This window comes from Pleuronectes platessa, chromosome 12 (assembly GCF_947347685.1).
Source record: "Pleuronectes platessa chromosome 12, fPlePla1.1, whole genome shotgun sequence".
Taxonomy (NCBI): Eukaryota; Metazoa; Chordata; class Actinopteri; order Pleuronectiformes; family Pleuronectidae; genus Pleuronectes; species Pleuronectes platessa.
Window position 1 is genome coordinate 3,345,001 of NC_070637.1, and position 22,258 is coordinate 3,367,258.

A 22,258-nucleotide genomic window follows, 5' to 3' on the forward strand; every position below is an offset into this window, starting at 1 on the left:
AACGTTGGTATGGGGCTGGCTAGGCTACATTTTTGAGACATGTCCAAAACAAAGTAGAAAACGTTTTTGATTTTGTTTTAATATGCCGAAATGTGATATTATGGGTTATTATTGTTCAGATGATTTAGCTAAGCTAGCTAAGAGCTGCTAACGTCGTTTACTGTTGCCATAGCAACAGTAAACTTTCTGAGCTGTAAATAGAGATGAGAGTGCTTATGTGTTGATCCTTAATGGTGTGATTATGTACACTAAATGATCAATTATTCTCCATTACAGGTTGTTGTGATATATTTGAGGAGTCGTTCTCCCTCTGTTTTATATGTGGACATTTGGGACCACTGTTAGAATTTGGTAAGTTTATCATGTTTTTTTAATGTATAAGTTCATACTTCATAATTATAATAATTTTCAAAAGGTTTTAAAAGAAACACACATCCAAAATGTTCTCAACTCTAGGTGCAGGACAGAGGAAAACATTTTCTTTATTTTTCAGACATTATAATGTATCTATGTCCTTCTCAGGTTGACCACTTGACATGTGAGAGCCTGAGGAGTTGTTTTCCAGACACAGGTAGAGCTGGCACTCACCCTGGGCCTGCCCTTTTGGGCTGGGCTTCAGCTGCAGATCTAAAGGCTGCTTCCAGGGGCATGGGGCCCTCAGCCTTTGTTTTTCTTTGCTTCTGCACCTTACAACATACATCACACCTTATTTTCACACATCCAAACACTGTTAACACCACTGACGCGTAACATATTTTACACATCCCACTACGTATTTAGAGCTATCTTGATTTGGGGTTAAATAAATTTACTTTTGGCTTGAGAGGTTTGTGTGTGGCCTCCCTTCTTGTTGCCATCTTTGAGCTAGGTGGTAACAGTAGTATGCATGAGAGAAGACGCCGCGAGATTTGTGGACTTCTATGTGGTGTCCGCTGATAATGTAGTGGGCTGGTCTGGACAGACAATGCCAGGGCTGCATTTTTGTCCCAGTCCACCCCTGTTACTATGTCATCACTATGTGACTGAAGACAGCAAAGTCAAAACAAGAAATGAGCCCCCCCCCCCCCCCCTCCTTCCTCAGGTCCAGTTACCATACACTCCTCCTATCATTGATAAAGATATCCCTCCTTCACATGTGATGATGCTCATGAGGAGCAGAGCTCAGCATCTCTAGTGTCCCAGCAGCAGCAGCAGGATTCCTCAGCAGGACAGAGTGTGGTGGGAGGGGCGGACATAGCAGCAGCAGCAGTGTAGACTGGGGTCCAACATCCACTCTGCTCCCCCCACCCCCCTCCTCCACTTCCACAGCACTTGGGACCCCCATGTGTGCGTGTGCGTGTTAAAGCTCCTCCGTGAAACAGGAAGCGGCGAGGCAGAGGGAAGTTTCCGTGGATTTAGCAGCGCGGGAAGCTTCACGTGTGTTTTTTGTCGCTGAGGGGTTTCTTCTTCTTCGCTCGGTTTTATCGGTACAGCAGAACAATTGCTTGGTGCAGCTGCATCGGGGAGAAGGCTCTGGAGGAGGAGACACTGCGGGACGTGATGACTGACAAACAAGCTGCGACAGAGGAGATAGTACCAGGTAAGATAACCCGGCCGTGCGGGTTTATTTTAGGGGGGTTTCAGCGGTGGGTGATCGGGGGGAGGGCGGCGGGGGATGCGCACGCCGCCCGTGCTTTAGCGTGGTCGTGTGCGGGACCCGGTCAAAGTGGAGGTTGCTGACTCCGTTGCTTCTTATGACGGTGTGATTCAGTGAGCAATGTCCTCCACCGCAGTGCGGGGAGGCTGAGAGGACCGCGGAGCCCTGCCCCGGCTGTCCAAGGGCAGCCGCAGTGCACAGGACCTCGCCCGGCCGCGGCCCCCTCCCAACACCCACAGCGGCCCTCCCCGTACGAGCACCCCGATTTTTAAAAGTTACTTCGGGGTGGAGTGCTTCAACTCGGTCGCAGTGTGAGGAGAACACAGCCCCGACCTGCGCAGCTTGTTTCTCCGCAGAGTTTGGTCACACGGCCCGTCCCACCAGAGTTCTGAGTCAATGCAGCAAAATCCGAGTCCGCACCAGCCCCAGGGCCTCAGGTAACACTGTTTCCCTCCGGTAACACAGTGTCCATCCTCCGGGCTCTGCTCTGACTGGACCTTTCCAAATGTCTCCATTAGCTGGAGACAACCGCCCGCTCGATGTCCTCCCTGATATCATTCTGTTATCGTGGGGACATGACGTGCTGGGATGACAGCCACACTAACTCCACTGGAATGTATCCCATTTCATTATTGCTTGTTTGTCTCAAACCAGAAACACACAGGAAACACAGACCTTTTTATAAGAGCCTTTGGAGACACCCATACTCTACAATTCGGCATTCACTCAAAACATAAAGCAGCAATTAATGTACACATATTGAAACTTTTAGGCTTCGCCATCTAGATTTCCCATCATAATTCGCTGCTGAGGGAGCCATTGAGCCATGTTTGTTTATGTTATTCCTTAAAGGTAGGAAGTTAAAAATGTGATTATCATGTTTCTGTAGCTTACACTAATGTGCAGGAAGTCATATTTCTTTCCTTAAATTAGGCAATAAATGAAGTGCAGTTGGGTCGATTTGAAGTTCTCATATATTGGGGTGAACATTTCTCATGGCTTGGCAACACACCAGTGTTATGTAAGGTAACTGACTGACTACCACAGAGACGGCAGGCCAGTGATGTCCTGCTGGGATGGGGGCTGAATACCAGACTCTGTGAGCCTCCTAAAGCTAGAGCAGGTTGCTTGTGTTGTTGAAAGGTAAACGTCTAACTTCAGAGATTTCTTGTGAAACCCTTGAAACTATCATCTCCTGCTTAGTGTGTGAGTTTTTGAATGTAAGTCAAATATCTCTGGATGAAGTGCTTTATTCCAAAAGTAATTTGTGGAATACCTTTGTTAAAGAATTTAAAAAGACAATCAAGATTGAGAAGAGTGACTGTGATTACTGCAAGGCACAAATGCAGCATCACTGCTGACCCGCCTCCTTAGATCTCCCCCAGCAGTCTGATGAAACTGCATTAACTTGTGGCAGGTTGTTGCACAGTCATGATGAATGACAACACTCACAGCCAAAAGTCATATGTTATTGGCTCTGACACTGAGCTCAACTGAATACATCGTTTGTCAGTCAAGACATCATGTCTGGCTAGTTGCCTCAGTGTCTAATATTATTTACTTGGACTTGATTTATGTTTATCTTGCATTTGTTCTGCAGCTTTTTGAGGATGACATTGGCCTTTTGTTTTGGATTTGTTCATGTGGACATGCTTTCGGACCTTCCATTGGGTCCATTCATAACAGAATGAACAGAGATCAGCCATGTTTTTAGATGCTCAACATACAAATACAAGCAAAGAAATGCAATTTAAAAAGTACTTGTTTCTTTTGAAATAGCACTATTTATTTATGAGTGAACTTTGAAGCTTTTTAACTGTGAATACTTCCATCCCAGTATGTTTTAATTTTAAATTAAGAACAGTCTCAGTGCAGATAAGCACTTTATCTCCCTATCAGAACTGATCTCCTACATACTAACACACCTATAAACACATATTACTTTAACATTCACATACACTGGTCTCATGCGTGTTAATATGAAGCAGATGAACTTCTTTGTAATTATTTGTATAGGTTTCAGTAAATACTATGAACGAGGACGGCAAATGTGAAAAGTAGGGATTTCTTTTCTTGGGCGGACGACAAGGTGGAACTGTTACTGACAGTGAGTGTACGCAGCACTTTGAATTCATCACTGATAGTTGAGTCATGATTAATAACATCCAATCAGGAGGCAATTGCGGGGGAACTGCCTGTTCTCCAAACATCTCTGCTTCTGTCCATCCAGACTGAACATTTTCAAACTAAAAGTTATCTGTGTTAATGGCTCAAAGGCTTCTTAGAAGAGTGGATGGCACGTGTGAACATAGCAAAAGCGATGCATGAGGATCTAGCCCTAGACTGAGTCCTCCTAAAGGTTAACGCTGAGTAGAACTGTGCATGGAATCAGTCTATATTATGTCTCCGTGGGCTGAAAAGAATAGAGTAAGTGGTTCACACAGTAAAAACACTGGTGTGTGTGTGTGTGTGTGCATGTGTTTGTAGGGGCTTCATCCTTCCTTCAAATCCTCTGTTAAAGAAAAGATCTACTCTCATAACTTCTGCAGTTGTCTTTTGATAGAAATAATTTATGTCCGCATGAATATTATTTTGCAGGTTCACAAATAATCTAATGTCATGTGGAATTCACAAAAAACGATGAATAATGCCAAGGACAGTTGCACTATGCTTGTTCCCATGGTTACATTCCACACCTTTCTTTTATGTTCCTAAATGAGACAGACAATTAAGACAATATCATCTCATACAATATGTATCCTACATACAGTACTTGCTAATTTTGTGATCATTTGAGTAAAGTGAATATAGATAATTTTGGCTGAATCATGCTTGTCTTTCCACTGCTGCATCTGCACTGCAGAGTGAAACTGCAACATCATCCTCCCAAACAGCTGTCGAGATTGTCCATTGACTAGGTATACATTTTCCTTTTATATTATCCAGGACTGCTGTACAGACCAGTTCAGGGAGTTCATGCAGCCAATTTACATCATTCAGAACACCTCTTAGCTCTTAACCTGATCAATAAAGGACATTCTGGACCTGAGAAGTCATTATGGGCCAATCAAGCATTTTATCAAGAGTGCTGCTTTTATCTCACAGATATAGAAACATCCAAATACAGCAAAGCTAAAACTACAGACAGCTGTAGATTTCCGTATCTCACTGTCAGGTCAAACAGGAACTGTCCACTAAAAGGATTAAAAGGTGTCAGATTAGGAAATACAGTAGGATGTAACAGTAGTGGCAGGATATATCAAACACTCTTGTTAAACGTCAATAATTCTTGATATCCTTGTAAACAGTCTGAGATGTCCTTTTAACAGTGCAACCTTGGCTTCTGTTTTCATTGAGGATTTTTTTTTTTACTTCAAAGTCATAAAAAATGATATCCTGATTCTGAAACCCCAAGGTCTCTGTGATTTTCGCATTGTGATTATCACAATGAACCAAGTTTTTACATCACACACCCTGTATCACAACATCAAATTGTGGATATTTGTATCGTACTTTCATTCTCAGTTTCAGGAGTGTTACACAGCTAGTTTAATACTTATTCCACATTGAGGTACAATATAGACCTTTTGATTGTCCTTTGTTGTCGTGGGGAATTCTGACCCTTTAGCTGCGAGAGGCGGCTATCCTTAATATTAGTCAGAGTAGAAGCAGTTTGAAGTAAAACAGTTTTGATGTTTTCCACACTTAACCTCATGGCTTGACAGCTTTCTGAGACATTCAAACCAGCTGAACCGTCTGACAGTCTGTGACTTAGGTAAATGCAGTAAGTGATAAGTGAAGCAACTGCTTGTAATGCTCCCTTGATGTATGTAAGTACAGCATGTAGTAGTACAGAGTACAGGACCATACCAGCTAACTTTCACCCGCACTACTACAACAAAGAGCAGGTCAGAGGTAATAACTGTAGCCTATACTCCCATAGCACCGCCAGGTATCAAATACACAATCAAAAGCAGTGCCTGTGCAAACCTAGTAATGAATGGGAATATAGAAATATGTATATTATCATAATGTAATATTGCCATGTCAGTAACAAAGTACTATCGCTTTTGAACTTCCTCTGTGCTTAGACGACCGCTTCTCCTTCTCTGGAGTTGGTTGTTTTCTCCAACTTCTTTTCGGGATCCTGAACTACGTTTCCAAAACTCGTTTGTATGTGGCCCTTCCTTATTTACCAGAATTACTGTTTTCTAGTCGCTGTCCTAACTGTTTGATTTTTAACAGGATGTCCTGATTCCTGTAACCCCTCCATTTTGGTCCGACTGCTAACCAAAAAATTCAAAAGTGCATATTGTAGGTTAAGTTCACAGGCAGGGAGTAGCCCAGAGTCCGCCAGGTGATGATTTTACGTCACTGGCTGTCTCTGAAGTTGAAGTTGAGTGTAAATTAGAGCCTCCTGTGTAAAGGGCCGATCATCCCTCTTTTTTTCCATGTCAAACTTTATTTGAGGGAAACATCTGGTTTACTGGAAGCTTCTGCAAATCAGGCTCATTTGTAGCTAAAAGAGTTTAAAAGCTTCCGGCCTGAAGAAAACAAATGGTCCCTCATTTACATAGCAGTGGCAGTCAGACTGACCCGACATTTGCCCAGGAAAGGGCTGGCCGGTTGTTGGTGTGTTGTTTCCTGACCATGTCGAAGTCCAGCTGGAGGAGCGGGCTTTCCTATGTGATTGGCCAATACCTCACCTTGCCAGATGACCTCACGTTGTCTTGCAGCAAACGTGGAGCCAGGTTCAACTTATTTGTTTCATGACAAAAGTGTTTATGCAAACAGGGGAAGCTTTCCCAAGGAGTTAAGCAGTTATACGTTGTGGTACCTACTGATATTGTGCAGTTATACAAGAGAAGAAAAAAGGTGCAGTCTTACCACATCAGTCTCCCTCTGAATCATGTGGTTGCTGCCTGTTTTGAACACAGTGACGGTGGAAACTAAACATGTTAAATAGTATTTGTAATGGTTGTGTGTGTGGTAATTTTGTGTTGTAATGCGCACAGCTGGTTGTGACAACTCTCTGCATTATTGGAACGAATATTATCTTCTGTCCTAGTTGCCACATGTTGTGGAGTATATAGGGTCTTTACTCGCCTTTTATGCTGGGTCCTTTAATCGTTAGAGAAAGATACTGGTGGTGCTTGGATTGTCTTAAAAGCTAAAAAGATGTGACTGTGTTCCGATATACCAGACCCGGATAGATAAACCCAGTCATCATAGAATATGCATTCTATTATAAGTACATTTTTAGACGTAATGATAATAAAGGGTCACAGTCCTTTTGGGATTTACATCACTAATTTAATTTAACAGAAACCATTCCTTTATCATAGTTTTTTCATTTATAGTTGAGAACAGCAATAAATACATGGTGTACCATCCATTAGTATCTTGAGCTGCTTTCAGGCATGCACTGAACTCCAGAGATCCTCCGCTGTATGTATGAATGCATATGATTATCTGCCCCTTCGGTATAAAGTCCGCAGAAACTCCAGAAGAGCCACTGGGAGAACGCTTGTGTCCATGTGCTGCATTAAACATTTTGCACCGACTGGAGCAGCTTGCAATAATATTTATTTCTAATAACTACACCCGTGAATTTTATAACCACAAAATGATTCGGTAATTGTATTTGTCTGAGAAGAACCACTGTCAACTTTGAATTACTACAAGCCAGCTGGAATACAAGTTGGTCCTTTATGCAATTATCATTTCAAATGTGGGATTTAATTTCCGTTGTTCCAAATACAATACAGTGTAATGATGATTCGTGAAGTTTAATATAAAAAAAAAGCTGTAGTTAAAAGATTAAACTCCTCAAATGTATTATATACAGCAACTACAGTACTCATGATGGTCTGTAGAACTGCTATTTCTTTATCACATGAGGCCACAGGGCAAACTAAAGAGATATGATTGTATTATATCACCTTAGTTGTGTATTTTTTATATTAAATGAAGATGCTAACACCCAGGATATATAAATTGCTCCCTAAGAAAACATTGCAGAGAAAATGGGAGCAGGAGGCCATTTTCAGCATTGTGTCTTGTCTCTGACAGGAGCCATGTGGAGGTAGTATGTGTGGAGGAGTGGGAGTTACAGGATGGGGGAGGGGCTTACAGGCTTTCAGATAGGAGCTGGGAGAGAGAGAGGGAGGAAACAGTGCTCATTTGAAAAACAAACATTGTTAGGAAGCCTGAACTGTGACGCATTATTTTTCTCCTTGCAATTATCATGCCGTAATCTTTCCCTCCGTTAGCCCATTGGATCTTTTGAGCGCTCTCTTACTACTAACTGCACAGTTTGTGATGTTAAATGCTTCCCATAAGCTCCATGAGTTAAGGAACAATATGCTGAGGCTCAAGTGAGAGTAATTGGTTTCATATGGTACTGTGGCATGTTAGCTATGTACAGTGGTAACATTAAGTATGTGAATATTTTGAACAATCTGCTTAGAAATGTGTCTTTAAAGATGGTCATAGGTTGGTAAAATGTGATTTAAAAGCTAACCCTCACGTTTGCCAAAACGCATTTTGATTCTCCCCTATGCTATGGTGAAAATATTTTTGTGAACGGATGAAACCGAGGTTGAATTGTTTGTGAAGCACATGCAACAAAATGTATGGTTTAAAAAGGCCACTACATACCAACATGAAATCAATACTTCCAAAAGGCAAGGGAGCATTATGTTTGGGGAGAATTCTAGTTAATTAAGCAATATCACAGGATAATATCAGTGAAGCTGTCTGGGCTGTAGTTGGGAGATGTAGCAGCAGATTGACCCAAATTACAGAAGTCAGTGTTCTACAGAATTATTTAAAACAGGGACATTAGCCTTCTGGAGTCAGAGCCCAGATCTTAATCCAATGGAGATGACAGCACTGGGAAGAGCAGCAGCGTCTTGATGAGTTATTAGTGAGTATGAAGCAGAATGAAATGCCCTTATAGTTTACTGCAAGTTCTTGGAGACAGAACTGTCTCCTTAAAAGGAGAAGCTGCTCTGCCAAACTGTGAATACGTCTACACTCAATATTTCATAGGGAATCTTTAAAAAAATGCACAACCCCAGAGAAGCAGAGCTGCAGAGTCAGATCTGAAACATGAAGGTGTGTGTGATACAATGGGAGACCACTGGTCACATCAAATTGCAATAATCAATTCATTGTGTAGCTATCATACTCAGAACTGAAAGGAGGAGTGCTCCACTGGCCAAGATATCTTAATAACTCGTGTTTGTTGTCAAAATTCAGTTGTTAATACAAATGTTTGCTGTTGTCAAAGATTACGACACATACTGATGTGTTGAAGTGGATGTCGGTTGTTGACTGGTCTGGCTTGTTAACTGTTTGCAGTAATCAGGGACTATTTCAGCTCTGCTTTTGTCGTCATCACTATTTCCATTACAGACAGGCAGGAAGGAAAAGCCATTGTTCTGCAGGGAGTTTCAAGGCATTTCCTCAGTATGCGGCTAAATCACTCTACCCTCTCCAGGAACCCTTCCCGCTCTTTCTTTGTTGCAGACGTCGCTGTTCATTGTTTCGTATAAAAGTCTTTTGTTTCCTTGTTGTAAGAACACTGCATCCCTTTGGCCTTTTAAACATCTGTCTCGCTAAAAGCTAAAGATCGTTCTGGTAACTTTGATGATAAAACACTTATGAAGGTGTAAGTGATGGTGATTTAAAAAGCTACTAGATTTTTGAATGCAAAGAGCCTTCTGCTTTCGATTTCAGTTTTTTCCAGCGGCAGAGGGCAGATTCCCAGAAATTAAATACCAGCATGGTTCAGAGAGTTGCAATAAATGTAAGTTCCAGGTACTTTAAGGGGTTAGCAGCAGTAATGCCAGTTTTGATTTGTCAAACAGATGTGTCATTACATCACAAAGAGGGAAATCATTTCATATCCTGTTAGAGGTTATTCCATTTCCAGATAAGGGTGAATGATGATGATTACTCACCACTTTACTTACAAACCGTTTATCTTAGAAATTGATTAATTTCAAGAAGTAGCCCCATTGTGAGGAACAAACCTTTTTGTCTTGGCTGGTTGGAGTTTCTTATCTTTTGTATCACTTTAATTCTACTCATTGTTTCTTTATGTTGCCTTCATGCTACATCAGTGTTGAGTGGAAAAACATAAAGCCGCATCTACATAATTGCATGAGTATACCTGTGATGCAACCAAATAAACGATAAAAGCAGGACATGATAAGATAGGCTTTTTACCATCATCCCATATATTGCAATATCATATTGCTTGACATGACAAAAAGCACGACTGCAACGCACACAACAGAGCACTTTACTATTGCGTTGGAATAGGACTACCAATGCTTTAGAATGAATGGAGGTAGACCAGTTCATAATAATATAAGCTTGTTGGGCAAGCAAAGATGTCAATTAGCGCTTAGGGAGTGGAGGTCATTCAAAAGAAGAAGAAGTTAGGATTAGGACTTGGATCCTGTTGCAACCCAGCACCTGTTAATCTCCGTCTGTTAATAAACTCATATTTTAAGGACATTTTCGCAAGAAAGTATCTGCCCCAAATCAACCACCTGTCCACCAATCTGCTCTACTTTACTCTCGCGCACATAAACAAGAGGTCTCTGTTGGAGTCTTGAGAAAGAAGTAAGTGTGCAAATTACAGTGGAAACACAAGTAACAAGCCTATACCAAAGTCTGATAAGTTTCTCAAACATTAAGGCAATGTGAATTTCTATGGCACAGTTAGAAACGTATGAGTTTAATTATCCCAGGGTTTTTCAGGGGATTTATCCTCCATGGAAACAATAAAGATTGTTTTCCATAAAAATTATTAGATATAAAGCTTTGGAATATCTGCAGGTGATTGGCATCTTCGTTCTATAATATGTTGTCAATCACCCATGAAAATACGTGAGTATTAAATTGTGTGTGTGTGCAGATTTGTGTGCGTCTCAGATGGGACTCAGCTTGTGTGGATTTGTATGTGTGCGTAGTGGCTGCAGCTGTTGTCAGGCTGTTCTCTGCACTGTGTGTCTGGGCTGACAGCCAAGTGGATGCGTCAGCCAGGGGAGAGCATGGCATGAATGAATGGGACCTCAGATGGGCAGAAGAAACAGCCCCTCTCTCCCCAATCTCATTTTGCTGTCGGCCTTATGAATGTGGCTCTTTGATAGTTGATTTTTTTGTGTTTATGCCTCACAGTTTGCTGCAGTGAATTTAATGAGGCTCCTCTTGTGCTATTGTAGGTAACAGTCTGTGCCTCGCTTTGTATCTGTCTCTGTGTTTCATCAAAGTCTTGGATGCCACTGTACTCTGAAAGAGACCTCTACTGTCAATCAAGATGTCCTAAGATTATCTGTAGGTCTTTAAACAAGTTCATGAACATGTTACATTTTAAATATTTAAACTAGATACAGCATTCAGACTTAATTATAACATAGTTTGTAGCTGCCAGGCCTTGGAGCAAAATTGTAGTCAACTCGTAGAATGTCCTTTTAATTGGATTTTATTAATTTTCATGAAGAACAGTCGAGACGTAAAAGGCTCTAGGATACTGTTGGTTAACAACTAGCAGCATGTCGTAACTAGTCTCTCAAATCTAGTTAGTCTCCTTGAAATTCAAAGCATGCAGAAATTCTCCAATAAAAAAAATTACTAACCTACTGAAACGTAGTCAGCAACCAACCATAGTTATACACAACGTCTGCTTAGCAAAGGGAATTAAGAATAAAGAAAATTCAAAAAGAGAAATAAACTTCCAAAATTATTTTTCTCTTAAGAAAATTAATTATAATTATTGTGCATTGAGATGACACAACCACTAATATGCAATAAGCATCCAACCACGGATACACAAGGCAATAGTATACCTGCTTGGCACAGGTGCAAAGGGATTTACAAACAAAAATTCAAAGAGAAATAAATTTCCAAAATTATTTTTCTCTTTAAGAAATTAATCATAAATATTGTGCATCGCGAATACACAACCACCGATTGCACTCTGCAGCCAACCACAGATACGCAAGGCACGAGTATACCTGTGTTGCAAAGGTGCAGGGGAATTTAGAAATTAAAAAAAAATATATTTGCAGAGAAATAATTTTCAAAATTATTTCTGGATCATTGTACACAGTATTATGATACAGCTGGAGTTAGATAGCCTCACGCAGGGGCACCATTTATGTTGTGCAATAGTAGTAGTAGATTTGACGTTGGCTAATTATTAATAATCATGAGAAATGATTATTAAAGTAGAAATTATTTGTTAAAAATAATTAAAAATTATAAAGCTAGTAATTAAGAATAGTAAAATAATTAATTAGAAATGATACGGTTATCAATTAATAATGGTTAAATAATTAATGAAAACAATAAAATTATCAATTAAGAATGAAACAATCTGTAATTAATGCTTATCGTAGCGGGGCACCACCCTGGTTACAGGGACCAACTAGTCAAACTATAGTTATCAGTCTCAAGTGATAAATGTTATATTAATAATGTCAATATTTAATATTAATGATTATATAATAAACAATGAAGGGTTTTAAGTTCGAGCACAGGCTATAGTAATCCAGCTGTATTCACATACACATGTACAAATAATCACAGAAATACAAATACTTTAATTACAAAAGTATTTATTAAAAAGGGGAAATAAAGTTAATGTTATTTCAATGATTCTTCATTTAACAAAACCAATATTTCAAAGATGGCAACAGCAGCAGCAGCACTTATCACAATGGTCACACAGGTAATACTGGGTATCTACTGGTGTGTGTGTGTGTGCCTGTCTGTGTCTCTGTGTGTGTGTGGGTGTGTGTGTCTAAAGAGAAAGGGGAGTGGCTATGGCGTAATGACGAGATCACGTGGTGACGAAGTCTGGCCAGGATCAGGATGTTACGTTCACGTACTTTCAAGATGGAGGTTTATGAATGAAGCCACGTTGCGAAAAGCAAAATGGCTGCCGGTCACTGAACTTAACAAAGGGGATCTTTAGACAAAGGGATTTCTTATCTCCTGGTTCTGGCGCCGAATGGCGTCGAGATGTATCAAGGCTCCTTAAATCTAGAATTTTCTATGCCACATGAAATATGTAAGTGTAGGTCGGGACGTGTGTAAAAACAGGTTTAGGAGAAAAGAGAGAGAGAGGGAGAGATAGAGAGATCAGGAAAGCTCTCAAAACATCGTCAGAGACAAACTTCCGGCGAAGCGGGCAGTCCAGTTACATGAGATGTATCTTTTAACAGATGTAAATCTCCGTACAATATCTCTGACGGTAACACTTTAAAAAGGGAAGTGCGGCTTATTACGCGTGCTTCTCAGAACATAGTAGACAAAGGAACCGGATGTGACGTCTCCAGTTCGCCACGCGTTACACGGCTAAAAACAGATCAGCGATCTACAAACAAACACACTCAAATAAACATGACACGCTAAGTATTTAAACTAGTCTCTGCCCAGACAATAAAGCCTCTTACTGTGACCTTCGCGGTGTTGCTTGCGCGTAGCGCGGATTTTCCAGAAGTCCAGTGAATCTCGTTGTTAACCTCAGGATGCGTGCTCGAATGGCGAATTCCTGGAAAACAAATGAGTGAAGTCCTGGCCTCTTAAGCGGGGCTCCGCTGGGTCTCGTGGTTGCAACGGAGGTCAGCGCTGGGCCGAATAGAGCGAACTTCTCTTGCTCTTGGAACGGAATTCGGCCTCGTCTCTTCTGCAACAGAATGATACTTTGTCCTGCAGGGATTAACAGTGGTGGCGCTGTTGTGGGGATCGTGAAAAAGAAAGTCTGTGATCTCGGCCGGCGAGTGGACTACCTTTGGCGATCTCCTTCAAGTTAAAATAACAAAAAGTCCTATCAAAATAAAACGTCGACTGAATTAAAGAAATAAAAGAAAATGGAATTAAAACAAACGTCTGTAAATGCTCCCTAAAATTACCTCCGGATCAACTAACTGGAAAGGTCAGCTCTATCTTCAGGGAATCGGGAATGGGCAGCGATTATTGATGAGCAGCCCCTTTTAAATTACCTGAGAGGTCCTCCTCCTTGAGGAGTTGGTCATAGGATGATGCTGGCTTTAAGCCAATTGAGTGTCAGAGGTCAGATCAGAGTGGGAACGGCCAGGAGCAGAGCAGGGGTTTCTGGGAAAACCCCAGGGAGGAAGTTACCACCAATGGAGATGCTATCTCCATGCTTGATCTTAGATGGAAACTTTAGAGCTGGTTCCATCTTGGCTCACAGGCCTTACTTTTACGACTCTTTGTGTGGATCCCACCACATGGCCAGTTCAGCAGGGACTCTTGCCCAACAATACAATGGACAACTTATCAAACAAACAACATTGTACATGCAGGCAAATGATAGACAAATGTTTAGAAAATCCAACTTCATACAAGAGTATGGGGTCTTAAATCACGTCCCCCCCTTCTCCATCGCCCACGCTGCCTATAAAGCACCACAGGGTGGACGTGAAGAAGAAGAGCAAAATGTATCCAAGAACTTCTGCATGGGTTACATTGACATTTCCAACACAGACACTATTGTCGACATCCATTTGCAGCTGTATATCTGGGCAAGATACTGAACCCTGAACTGCCTCTGTAACATTTATTTCCACATAGATGCACTGTATGAATGTGTGTGTGAATGGCAACAAAACTGTATCGTAAAGCACATTGAGTGGTCACTGGTCATCAAGACTAGAGAAGCTCCATATAAAACAGACCATTTACGAATATTTCTGTTATTTGCTCCAAACCTGCTTATTTTACTGCTTTGTCAGAAAAGATGTAGAGTGAGCTTCACTCAGCCAAGGTCAATATTATAAATACTGTAATATGAGAGTGAATTTTACACAGACTTTTTTTCTGGTAACCTTTTTTTCTTGTGTTGTGACAGCTGTTTCCTGGGTCACTGTGGTTGAATTGTTCCTGGCGTCGTGCTCCCTGCTTGTTAAAAACATGGTTTGGATTATTATTATTTAATCATCAGACAGCCCTCTTTGAAACTGACCTTAGTTCAGCAGACCAAAGCTCACAATAATGTGTGATAAAAAGACTTCCCTTATTCATTGATATAAATCTTTTAAAATGTTTTCAGTAGACTTAATGGTTTATTTTTGTCAAAGCACAAGTGTCTGGTCATTGAACTCTTCTGGCTCAGACGTCTGAGTAAGTCTGTTGGGGAATAGATGGAATGTGAGGCCAAGAGGAAGTCACTGCTCTTTGAGAGACGAGAGAATAGCAATAGACTTCACATCCTTTTCAGCTGCATAGTAAACACTGCTATGATGTCATGGGTTCAGCAGACTTTTCAATCAAATAGAAAATGTCCTGTTTTCATTCTGCGCATCCTTCTCAAGCAGTGAACGATGATTCAGAATTCTCTCATCAGTTCTGTTAATGCTCTGTAAAGTAGTTTAATCACTGCTGCTCAGTCTGCTATTACCATTTTCCTTTTAGACTCTGACTGCAAGTTAGTAGTTATATAGTGAGATTAGACTGTATAGCTGCAATTACAGCACTAGACACTGGATCATTTCCTAAACTACAGCCATACTATCCTGCTGAATAAACTCAAGACTGGTTTCCTGTTGCTGTAAAACTTGACTGGTTTCTGTACTGACTCCTTGAGTCCCACTCTGCTGCTCTGCTGTCTGCACAGTCACTGCTGATCCATAGATTTAGAAAAGAACTAAAGCATTTAGATTTTTCTGGAATTTAAGTACATTTTTTGATTTATAGAATACTGTGTCAGATGAAAAGATTGTTTACCGTTAAAGATAGGGAATAAGAAAGAAATTAACAACATAAAGCTGAGAAATTCGTTTTTCATGTAAAATTTGTGGAGGGCTGCTAATGGCAGGCTCAGTGTTCAATTGATGATAAAGACACAAACATATGAACAGTAACCAAGCAGGGAAGCGGCAGGACCAAACCAAATGCAGATCCAAAAGCCCAATTTGTGTAGTGGCTAGTTAGGGGGTAAAAGTCCAGATGGCCACTCCAGATGACTAGTGGACAAATGACTGGTGGACAAAACCTTCCATCACAAGCAGTTAAAAGCAGTTATATGTCCAGGCTCAATGTGTGTCATCACCATGAAATGAAAGAAATTTGAGAAAAGAATTCCAAAACTCAAAACACCCTTTTCTGTGATACTTCAGTAATTTGTTATGTTGCTGTGCGGGCAAAATGATTGGATGAAAATATATGCCACAATATCTTGAACTGTTTCAAATAAAAAGTAAGGACAGTAAGTCAAACAGGAATCATCCCTGTTATTAAGGACCCATATCACTGAATTAACCTGCATCAGTAACTTGCTCACCATGATCCACTGACATGTAGATAGGTTTTAGTTCCCTTGTATAATGGTGTCTGGCCTCTATAGAACATACTTTACCGAGCCTAAAACACATGATCGTCACATCTGTTGATACTTTCTGCACTGATTCAGAAGCAAGATTAAAGGAATCAATGTTGTAGAAACACAGTTGTCGCTCACATACACAACGGCCTGCCTTGAAATCTGGTAATGACATTTCTTATGGCATGGAGGTACACAAAGTGTGCTAGCACAATGACAGAGAATGGCTCAGCCAAACCTGAGTAATACAGCACTTTAGATATTATTTAGCACAAGAGCAATTACTTTACTTGATGAGATTTTTATGGCCATTGTGGGGAATAAAAACTCCAGGTTGGAAAGGTGATTTAGGGAGTGGGCTGCTGGGGGCCATGGAAAGACGGGCCGGGTGGTGGCTGGATGAAGCCTAGCCACAGGTGGTCTGTAATTCTGCACCATAATTACCTGGAATAGTGTATTGTGGGTCTTCGGACCACTCATCCACTCTGTAGGGGTGGACAAGTAAAAAGGATGAGTGAGGCAAAAAAAACGGATGGATAACATGATGTCCCGTCGTGAGACAATTCTGCCAGACACTTACAATACGTCGAGGGAGTATTGTTATTGTGTGGATTCAAAGAACATTTTCTGTGAACGCTATTAAGCCAAACTAATGAAAATGATGGTCGCAAATGGAGCGATAATCTCCGATTCAATTGAAGAGTGATTTGTGCTTTAAAGACAGGTGCAACAGACGTCTTCTGCTCTTTGAATCCACTAGATGTTGTCAATGTGCGGTTCTGGACCAAAAAAGGAGGAATTTTTCCTCCTCTCTGGTATTTACAGGCCAGAAAATAGTTCTCAGGGTTTAGGGGCAGGACCTCTGGAGTGATTTGTTCAGCGCCTGGTTCTGGGGCACTTATGCTTCTGGTCTGCGTCTCCTTCGATGCAGTGACTGTTAGTTGCAGAAGGCCCATTACGAAGTGAGGACAAAGAACATCTGCATCCACTCGACCAGTCAACTTCGATAGGCGCCTGCATTTATTTTCATAGTTGATTCAATCATTGTTCAAACACAAAAATCAAATATTATCTTTTTTCACACTCAGACTTATGAGGACCTGCTGCTTTTCTTTGTCTGCTGTAACAGTTCAGGGGTTAATTCAGGGGTTTTGGACTCATGAACAGGGACCACATCAGGCTGTGGGGAAAAAAATTCAGAGATTTTTATAAATAATCAATGAACTTATATCATTCACATATACACACGCTCATCACACTGAGAACTGTATCACACACACCAGCGGTAGATATGCACAATAAAACTGACCTGAGGGGCGAACACACTGTGATCAAAACAAATGAGCTGTATACAACAAACCACAACAGGCTTTCAACCATAGTTCATAGTTATCTGCGGTTTATGTGTGCAGATCCCAGCTCTGTTCAAATGCGGCAAGAATGAAAAAGAAAAAAAAAGAATAATATCATACCGGTGTGTTTTGCCAAAAAAATCCTGTGATGCTGAATTAATGCAGATTGGCTGCTGTTGTGAATGCGTCTGTGCACAGAACCTCCAGCTGCCTTGAGCATTTCTGAAAAGCAAACTGGGTAAAGTCCGGACCACATGCTTCAGGCTGCGAAGGATCCATTCGATGGAGCCTTTATTTCTTGGGGAAGGAAGGACACATTTACGGGCTTCATTTGAAGGATCAGATGGGACAGTCTTGTCGGCCACTGTGATGCAATTGGTCTTCAAATGCAGCATCTGAAGGAGACAGCTCTTATTTGAGAGACAGACTGTCTCTCTTTTCTGCTGGTACCAACTTGAATTTCTCCTGCCGAAATGTTTTACTGACTTACAAAGAGTGATTTATATCTACAATTAAGCTCAAAAATCTTTCTGAGCCTAATTTGAGCCCCCATAATGAAGCTTAACAAATAAAAACGCTTAACTGAGACATGAATATTGTTGTCTTTCTCTACAGATACCATGGCTAATCCTTCCCCAGCAAAGAGCATGGGCGACCCTGGAATTACTCCACTGTCTCCTACACACACTCAGGTGACTTAGCTCTCTCGTATACACACACTCGTAGTTTTCTGTATCTGTTGTGCTCTCTTTGTCTATAATAAAGTGCAGTATGTGTTCTCTGCAGATATTTGTTGCCCTGTTAGAATGGGAATCTTCATGCTCAACTGTTTCAGTAGTTTCTTCACCTGGCCTGGCTGTCTCGCTACTTGGTGAATAACAGGATAAATAATAAAACACGTGCATATGAGAGAAAGAATAGTTTTTGTCTGCATATTTTTTCAATAACACACAACCTCATATATAATATGAGTATATTATATATCATATACCATATTAGTGTGAACAAACTAAGTAAGGTCTGTTTGCTACTCCCTTTTTTCAGTTTATTGTTTCCCTGTTACCCTGTCTAGTGCCCCTGAGCAAGGCACCTTACTCCCCCAACATCTGCTCCCCGAGCGCTGTACATGGCTGCTCACTGCTCTGTGTGTCCTGCACCAGATGGGTCAAAAGCAGAGATTAAATTTCCCTACGTGCATGAGTATGCCTTTGCATGACTGTGCATGTGTTTGGGACGAATAAATGCATCTTATCTTATCTTATCTTATCTTATTCATGTATCTTATCCAAAAGTAATAGGAGGGTCAGCATGAAGACCAGAGTACAAATTCTGACAAGACCGTCTCATATATTTTATACCTGTGTTTCCTCCTACACTATTTTATTAAATCATTTAGAACATGATTATCCATCCTGCTGCCTATAGGGAATAATGGTAGATAATTGTTTTTTTGTTGATGTGCTCTGTTACAGGCAACAGTTATTATACCTCTGTTTAAGGGATCACTCCCTTTTAACTCTTTTCTATGGTTTCTATGATTTTTTCCCCGTTAAAAGTGTTTTTTCCTCACTGTAGTTGAGTTTTAAAGACAGAGGATGTCACACTTTGTTAATCCCTATCAGGCAAATTGTGATTTGTAAATATGGGTTCTACAAATATTAATTTGATGGGATAATTATAATCTCTTCATTACCATGTTCTGGGCATGCAGGAATCAGGCGTCCATGTTATTTCTGTGCTGCTGTGTAGTTTTATTTCTGTGTTTAGCTGTATAACGGTGGCGATTCTCAGTCACCCAGGTCATGGTGTCTTCAAATTTCAGTTTTACATGTGCACGTGCAACCCGAACTTGCTTGTGTTTCCTGAAACTCTGAATCCATTGTTGTTCTTCTGTGCTCACTTTTGTTGCTGCTCTGATTGTGAACTGGTTTGTTACAACTAAAATTCAGTGTGTGTGTTTGTGTCTGTGTTTTGCGAATCTCGCCACTAACCCTGTCACATTGTCTCTGTACAGCAGAACGAAACAGACCAGGTTCAGACACAGCTCTCCTTTGTGGTGGTGGTTGCCATTGACTTTGGCACCACATCCAGCGGTTATGCTTACGCCTTCACTAAGGAGCCAGAGTGCATTCACACCATGAGGTAAGGCTGCACTGCAATGCAGATGCTCAAAGTCAACACAGTGTAATGCTGCTCACATATGCAGAATAAAAATATCCAGGATATTATTTTAATATTTAAAAACATACCATAAAAAATATAACAGAAACCTGCTCAAATTAAAAGGCAATAGATTTATTATTAACTAACCTAAATAAACATGAAAATGTAGTAGATATGCCTTACACCACATGAAAGTGAACTTTGATCCAAGCTGTACGGACCTTTGTTGCCCAACCAATCACTGTTGACCTCAGTTCGAACAATCTATAAAGTAATCAGACAACTGCTGTTTCTGATTTTCCATAACTGTACAGAATTGAAATGGCCTTGTGTCAAAGATGACATGATGGATGTATTTATGATAATATGGCACCTGGAGTTTCGCAAACAGAGTACGACTCAGGCTGCAATGTTAGCTGCACGGTTTGATACTGCCCCTGGTGCACTTGATTATAGCTACATGTGCAGTATTGTACAATATGCATTATATATAAATAATTTTTATGGCAAAACACATGTATGGAACTAAAGTTTCTTCAAAGAAGTAACAACTATTTGTTTTAAAACACACATTATGCAATTTAATTAACAGCTTTAAAGGGGACATTTTATGAAAAATCCACTTTTGTAGTGCTTCTACACGTTAATGTGGGTATCTTGCATGTCTACCGTCCCACAACTCTGGAAAAAAACAACTCCCGCGATTCGTTGTGGTTCCTCTATGTAAGAAACTATACGATAGAGTGCGTCGAATGGGAATACGACCAGAATTGACGGCACAGTCGGTCTACATGGCATAGCCCCCCCCCCCTGGAGGCGGAGATCTGGTGGAGGAGGAGACCGGGTTACTTTACAAGCCACAGCACCCTCCTCAGCTCGAGGTGGCGGGTGTTAGCTGGGAAGCTAGCCGAGGGGGGACGCTAACCAGCCGGTGAGCGGGGTGAGAGGCGGAGATCTGGCCGAGAAGCAGAGCCTGCGGTCGGGTTAAGTCACGAGCCCAAGCCCCCTCCTCAGCTCGGGCTCGCTGGGTGATGTTGTCGGGCTGCTGGACCCATGTCTGCGGCTCGCTTCTGGTGAACCTGTCGGTGTTTGTTTACGGTTAGCAGCAGGGAGCTAACGCTAGCTTGCTGTTAGTTTGTGTTTAAAGTTGCTTCAAATGGCTGCTTGTGCACGTTTTTACAGCAGTATTGCATGTGGCAGCCCACCCGGGAAGCAGTGGAGATCTGGCCGAGAGGCAGAGCCTGCGGTTGGGGTAAGTCACATGCCAAAGCCCCCTCCTCAGCTCGGGCTTGTTAGGTGATGTCGGGCTGCTGGACCCATGTCTGCGGCTCGCTTCTGGTGGACCTGTCGGTGTTTGTTTACGGTTAGCACAGGTGTTAAATGTAGCGTTTCACTCGTCCACTGTCATTAGTCTTTAGGGTAGGGGAGAGCGGGGTAATGTGATTTAAAAAAAAAAAACATTTGCTCCCCTCTAGGCGAGCTAAAATGATATATCAGTAATATTTACACATAATTCAGGATGTTTCCTAGCAAGGGAAATGATCAGAATGTCATCAGGACAAAGGGCAGTTAAAATATGATTGTTTTTTAAAAAGTGGTCTTGTGTCTCACTTTACCCCTAAGCTGGGGACCAGATAAATCACTGCACTTAACTGGAGCAAGGCCATGGAACTGGTCAGCTAGTTGTTTCAAGTGTTTGGCAAGCTCCTCCTCCATCTCATCTGTGAATATTCTCTTTGCCTCAGCTACTGCACCCCAGGCTACTGATTTGACTTCCCCTTTCTCTTTTTTCTTTATGAATCTTTTGAGGGTTGTCTTGTCAATATTTCTATCCCTTCCAGCTTCTCTTAAGGACTTCTTTCCTTGCATGACCTCAGCGGCTGCACTCTCCATCTCTGCGAGGGGTGTTTGGCCCCAGCTTGTCTTCCTGGTGTAGTTTCTTGGCACGATAGCTTTTCTACAATGTTTATGACATTAAAAATAAGACATATGTAATGTAATATTACAGTACAATATGTTTGAGACTAAACTTAACTTGTGCTTCATGTCTCACTTTACCCCACAGCATTTGTCTCACAATTTGCCCCACAACCACCATTTTAGAAAAAACAACATCTCGTAGCAATTTTGGCTAATCTTCAGCTAGCATCAATCACATGGTTTTATATGTTGGAAGTTCATCAACATGTATGAGATACGTTTTTCTACCTGAATCACTTTGTTTTGACACAACACTTGATTAAGTTCAAAGCAAGAAAATTTACTTTTACCTGCAATAAACACATTTTTGTGAAAAAACATCCTTTCCACAGCACCAGCACCAACTTCTCCTTCATGGCAAGGGGGGACTGGGAGTGGCTTGAAAACATAATGGTCAAATGACCACAATTGTGTTCCGTTGCCTAGATACAGGGGGTGTCTCACATTACCCGATGTCTCTCCCCTACTCCAGATATGTTACACAGAGAGCCATTAGTCCAGCCCTGAAAGTCCCGCGACCCCTCAGGTCAACTCTGTGGTCCTAAGTGCCAGGCTCCACAGGGGTTAACAGCTTCCATCCCATCACAGACTGACGGGTGTTTAAGTTGACCAGTTTATGCGTGACGCTTCACATTCCTGGCATTGCTGTCTAAAGCTGCACCACTAGTTTTGAGTGTGCTCAAATCAATGTGTGTCCTTAAATCTTTTAATCTAATCAACCACATCCAGGAGGGCAGTGTAATGAACATATTTTAATTACTGTTA

At 41.3% G+C, this 22,258-nt stretch overlaps 1 protein-coding gene across 5 annotated transcripts in view; it reads left to right on the forward strand.

Moving 5' to 3' along the window:
- The first annotated feature begins 1,138 nt into the window (after window positions 1–1,138).
- The window catches only part of hspa12a (heat shock protein 12A), a 43,897-nt gene continuing 22,777 nt past the window's right edge, over window positions 1,139–22,258 (forward strand). For 3 of the 5 annotated variants that reach the window (XM_053436520.1, XM_053436522.1, XM_053436524.1), the window contains exons 1-3: window positions 1,139–1,579; window positions 17,966–18,042; window positions 19,365–19,492. In XM_053436520.1, coding sequence (XP_053292495.1) covers window positions 1,540–1,579; window positions 17,966–18,042; window positions 19,365–19,492 — 245 coding nt within the window. In that variant the 5' untranslated portion in view covers window positions 1,139–1,539. The remainder of the gene's footprint in view (window positions 1,580–17,965; window positions 18,043–19,364; window positions 19,493–22,258) is intronic. The other 2 variants (XM_053436521.1, XM_053436523.1) reach the window with 1 other exon arrangement.